At 45.3% G+C, this 4,999-nt stretch overlaps 1 protein-coding gene across 2 annotated transcripts in view; it reads right to left on the reverse strand.

The window, feature by feature from the left end:
* Window positions 1-4,999, reverse strand: part of Dnal1 (dynein axonemal light chain 1) — a 35,198-nt gene that overhangs the window by 23,493 nt on the left and 6,706 nt on the right. For both annotated transcript variants that reach the window (XM_008849772.3, XM_008849771.3), the window contains exon 3: window positions 154-263. In XM_008849772.3, coding sequence (XP_008847994.1) covers window positions 154-263 — 110 coding nt within the window. The remainder of the gene's footprint in view (window positions 1-153; window positions 264-4,999) is intronic.

Raw genomic sequence — 4,999 nt, forward strand, 5'->3', positions numbered from 1 at the left:
CGGGGGCTATAGGGTAAACTTTTTACAAAAAAAAAAAAAAAAAAAAAAAAAAGACTCCTCCTGAACCACACAGAAACAAATACTTTTCTAGTTTGTATAAGAAAAGGAAGGAAAACTTTAACAATGGTAGAAGGATAAGAAAGGAGAACTTACTCGCAATTAGCAAGAGTAGATAAGGATGCATCCATCTTCTCTATTGGGGGAATCTGGGCATAGAGTTTTATTTCTTTGGCATCAGATGGCCTCTGACCAGTTTTTTCTTCCTATGGAAAAAATTAATTTGGAACAAAATGATCCCTGGTTGTAATATGGAACAAAAGAAGTAATCATTTCCCAAGAACTTTTAATTATATTTCAAAGTAATTATTAGAATTTATTTGTTTTATTTTTTGGTCTTTTTGAGACAGGGTCTCCCTGTAGCCCCAGCTGGCCTGATACTTACTATGTAGACCAGGCTGGCCTTGAACTCACAGAGATCCACTTGCCTCTGCTTCCTGAGTACTGGGATTAAAGGCGTGTACCACCACACCTGGCTTAATTATTAGAATTTAATAATTCCAAGAATTATTCACTGTTCACTTACTGATATATGTAGATATATGTACTTGCTGGCCTTAACAACCAAGTTTCTACATAACTGGGCCAGATAATTGTTAAGTCCTTACCAAATGAATTAGCAGAAAAGAATTTCTATTTATGGCCGGGTGTGGTTGTTCACGCTTTTAATCCCAGCACTCAGGAGGCAGAGGCAGGCAGACCTCTGTGAGTTTAAGGCCAGCCTGGTCTACATAGTGAGTTCTAGGCCAGCTGGAACAACGGGGAGACCTTATCTCAAAAAGACCAAAAAATTTTTTTTCTATTTATAATGTTTTAAATTCTTTAGGAGCCTATCAACTAACAATATCATATAATAACAAAAATATTGTTATTTTATGTATATGAGTTTTTTTGGGGGGGTATCTTTTTTTGAGACAGGATCTCTCTGTAACACCAGCTGGCCTGGAACTCACTATGTAGACCAGGCTGGCCTTGAACTCACAAGAGATCCGCCTGCCTCTGCCTCCTGAGTGCTGGGATTAAAGGCATGTGCCCACACACCTGGCTGTATATGAGTGGTTTATGTACATGTATGTAAGTGTACCTGTGTCATGCAATGCCTGTGTATCAGATACCCTGGAACCAGAGTAGGTAGTGCTCTTAACCACTGAACCATCCCTTCAGCACAACTTTTCTTAAACAGCAGATTCAGACTTTTAAGTTCAACTATTTTGGCTTCTCTAAACTCAGTTCAGTATGAGTTAGAAACCCCTAATATTAATTTAATTTAAGTTTTATTTTTTTAAAAGGAAATGGGCCGGGCATGGTGGTACATGCCTTTAATCCCAGCACTTGGGAGACAGAGGCAGGCAGATCTCTGTGAGTTCGAGGCCAGCCTGGTCTACATAGCAAGTTCCAGGGAGACCCTGTCTCAAAAAAGACCAAAAAAAAAAAAAAAAGGAAATGGGTGCTTTATTGCCTCAGACATGAAAGGCTGAACTTGAGTAGTCCAGGGCCAACTCATCAGTCAAGACCCAGGCTCTTTCCTCGAATCTCCATGCTCATGGTGTAAATCTTATCTTCATGCTCTCAAGAGGGCTGTCTGAGTGCCAGCTGTCACATCCAGCTTCCAAAGAAGGTAAAAGGTACTCTGTATGTCAGTTGAACCCACTTTTAAAGGATCTTTCAGCCGGGCGTGGTGGTACACACCTTTAATCCCTCCTGAGTAGGAGGCAGAGGCAGGCGGATTTCTATGAGTTCAAGACCAGCCTGGTCTACATAGTGAGTTCCAGTACAGCTGGGGCTACAGGGAGACAGTCTCAAAAAGACCAAAAATAAAAAATAAATAAATAAATAAAGGATCTTTCCTGCAGGTCTTTCCCAACACTACCACATGTCTTAACTACCTAGCCTGGTGTGCAAGTGAGGGGAACAAATGACATTTAGCCAACTGTCTCCAGTAAATCTGGATTCTGTCAGTGAGGAAGAAAGGGAGGAGTACTGGGGACATGATGGAGTCCCCACTGTAGCCAGTGCTCAGGCAGGGTACTCTCCCATGAAAACTCAAGATCCCAAGATTCTACCTCACTGGTGTCCCTTCCTTTCCTTGCCAAACCCGACCTCCTGATAAAGCCTTTAACAGGAGCAGGCCGGGGCTCCATCTGTGTCAGTCAGTGGCTTGTTGAACTTCTCAGCCCAGCTCCATCTGCTGCTTATCTTGGGTGGGAGGCCTGGCCTCTTTCAGCATTTTTAAACTCTGTGCTTATTAGAGGGAAGCAATGGTATGCACAGAGATTGGCTCTCTCATCCTACTCTAGCCAGCCCATGTGGACAGCCCACAGCCTGCTGGAACCAAGTGTGGGACACTGTAGAGGAGGGAAATCCATGGTCTGTGACTCAGGGTAGCCAGGGTCTCTGAAGACAGCACCGAATAGCATATTCTGAAGGGGCCTCAGCCCAGGGTGGGATTCTCTAGGCCTTTTGCCACCTCCTGGGACATCATCACTTAGCCACACTGTTCAGCAACACAGGGGAGTCAGTCACAGCCACCACATCCATGTAGTCACAGGGCCATTATTTGGAGAGAGCCTGGCTTGTCCTTAAGGATGCATGACTTGGGAGCAGCATGGGGGACCTTGCTGATCTCCATGCACACTGACAGACAGGAAAGGTTCCTGGAGTTTTTCATTTGGCACTTGGAAAGCAGCAGTTTATCCAATGCTGTGGCCCACGAGCTTTTCAAATTTCACCAACTTCTGAGGCCAGGGCTATGCACAGGTGCTGGGTCAGATGCCCCCAATGGATGGTGAGTCCAAAATGCTGAGGGCTCTTGCCCAAGGAGGAAGGTATGTGGCTTTTTGCCTTGGATTATCTCTACTTACATGCTGGCTCTGGGCTCCTCCCAACTCTCACCAGTCTTCTTGTACTCAGTGCCCTCCCCTATAGAGCCTGGCTGTGGTCACAACTCCTACCCAACGTCAGAGTCTCTGGGCCCCAGGCACCCTATACCAGCCCCTTCACATCTACTAAGAACATACTTTCTGCTATATCTGGTCCCTACCAGGTCCTCAGCTGAGTCCTCTGCTGATATATAAGGACAAAGCAGATCTTATCTCATGAGGCTTTAGTGGAGAGGCACAGAGTACAAGGTCCAAAGGTTACACTCAGGGAGGGGAACAGTCATCTCCAAATAGGGGTGCACACACACTTCTCTTCCAGGTGACTGGAGCAGAGCTCCCACTCAGCAGACCTGGATCATCATAGATGTCACCATGTTATCAAAGGCTCTTGAGTAGATTCGGTCTCCAGGGTTGTAGAATGGGTTGCACATCACATTCATGTAGGAGTTACGAGCTTCTGGAACACATCTTGGCCGGCTCGACCGCGCCTGCTTCCCACAACTGGGAATCTCATTGTCTTGAAGGGCTATGTTGGGAGGAATCTACCACCATGACAAACTTTACCCTGGAGTTGGTCACATAGCCATACACCTTGCAGTCCCTCAGTTGGGTAGAACAGGCTCAGGTAGAGCTCCCTCTGGTCTACCAGTGCCTGTCCCATGGCACTGCCCATGGGAAAGCCATCTCTCCAGACCCCCCCCCAACACTAATTTTAAAAAGCATTCTCTCATGCCCAGGTGTGGTGGCCCACACCTTTAATCCTAGCACTCAGGAGATTAGAAGCAAGCAGATCTCTGTGAGTTCAAGGCCAGCCTAGTCTACAGAGCAAGTTCCAGGCCAGCTGGGGCTATAGGGAGACTCTGTCTCAAAAAAGATAAAAAAAAAAAAAAAAGTCAACTAATTCTATTAAGCTTATAATGAAAGGCAGCCATCCCTTTTCTCTTACCTCCATATCCCTGCTTCTCTGTATCACTAACCAACAAACAAAAACAAAAACAAAAATCCCCCTGAACCTTGAACCTAGAGCTCATTGATTGGCCAGACTGGCTAGCCAGAAAGCCCCTGGGATACTCCTGTTTCCATCTCCACAGGGCTGGGCCAGCAGTTACATGATTTCTGGGGACCTGAACTCAGGTCTTCATGCTTTTGCAGCAAGCACATAAGTCATCCCCCCCAGCTTCAATTTTTTTGTCATATATTTATAGGTTAGGGCATAGGAAACTAACACCTAGTAGATCTTCAATAAATATTGGATTATTCGGGACGTGGTGGCACACGTTTTTGATCCCAGTACTCCGGAGGTAGAGGCAGGCAGATCTTTGTGAGTGTGAAGCCAGCCTGGTCCACATAGTTCCAGGCCAGCTGGAGCAACAGGGAGATCTTGTCTCAAAAAGACAAAAAGGAGCCAGCTGTGGTGGCGCACGCCTGTAGTCCCAGCACTTGGGAGGCAGAGGCAGGTGGATCTCTGTGAGTTCAAGACCAGCCTGGTCTACATAGTGAGTTGCAGGACAGCTGGGGCTACAGGGAGACCCTGTCTCAAAAAAAAAAAAAAAAAGCAAATAAACAAAACTATTGGATTATTTATGCTGGATTGATGTCGGGAGCCATGCTTGCCATAAGCATTGGAGATAAATAGAGTGCCACTTTAAGAGCTTCTGAGCTCTCTGCTTCAGTGGTCAGAGTCGACAGGCTGTGCTGCCATTATTAATTAGGTCTCCTAGGAATTAGTTTCGTTTCGGTCTTCAGGCACCAGAGTTGGTGAGGTAATGAAGCAACCTGCTGCGTCCGTAGTTACTTTCTGTTAGTAAAATATCTATGGTGATTCCTTGGTTACCCCAAATCTGATTCCTATAAAAGATCTGTGTTCCCCACAACAAAAAACTTTTTATTCTGTAATTGCTCACTTGACTGCTGAGAATTAAACTGTTTATGATACAATCAAGATCTGTGTCTTGACTTCTTTTTCTTGTTGAAGACCCAAGCCTGGTAGGCTTGGGGGGCATTCAACAGATTGAATATGGATGAATCTAGAGGACTTGTTCATTTTAAATGAAAAGCAAAAG

Source organism: Nannospalax galili, unplaced genomic scaffold (genome assembly GCF_000622305.1).
Source record: "Nannospalax galili isolate Female #2095 unplaced genomic scaffold, S.galili_v1.0 scaffold24, whole genome shotgun sequence".
Classification (NCBI taxonomy): domain Eukaryota; kingdom Metazoa; phylum Chordata; class Mammalia; order Rodentia; family Spalacidae; genus Nannospalax; species Nannospalax galili.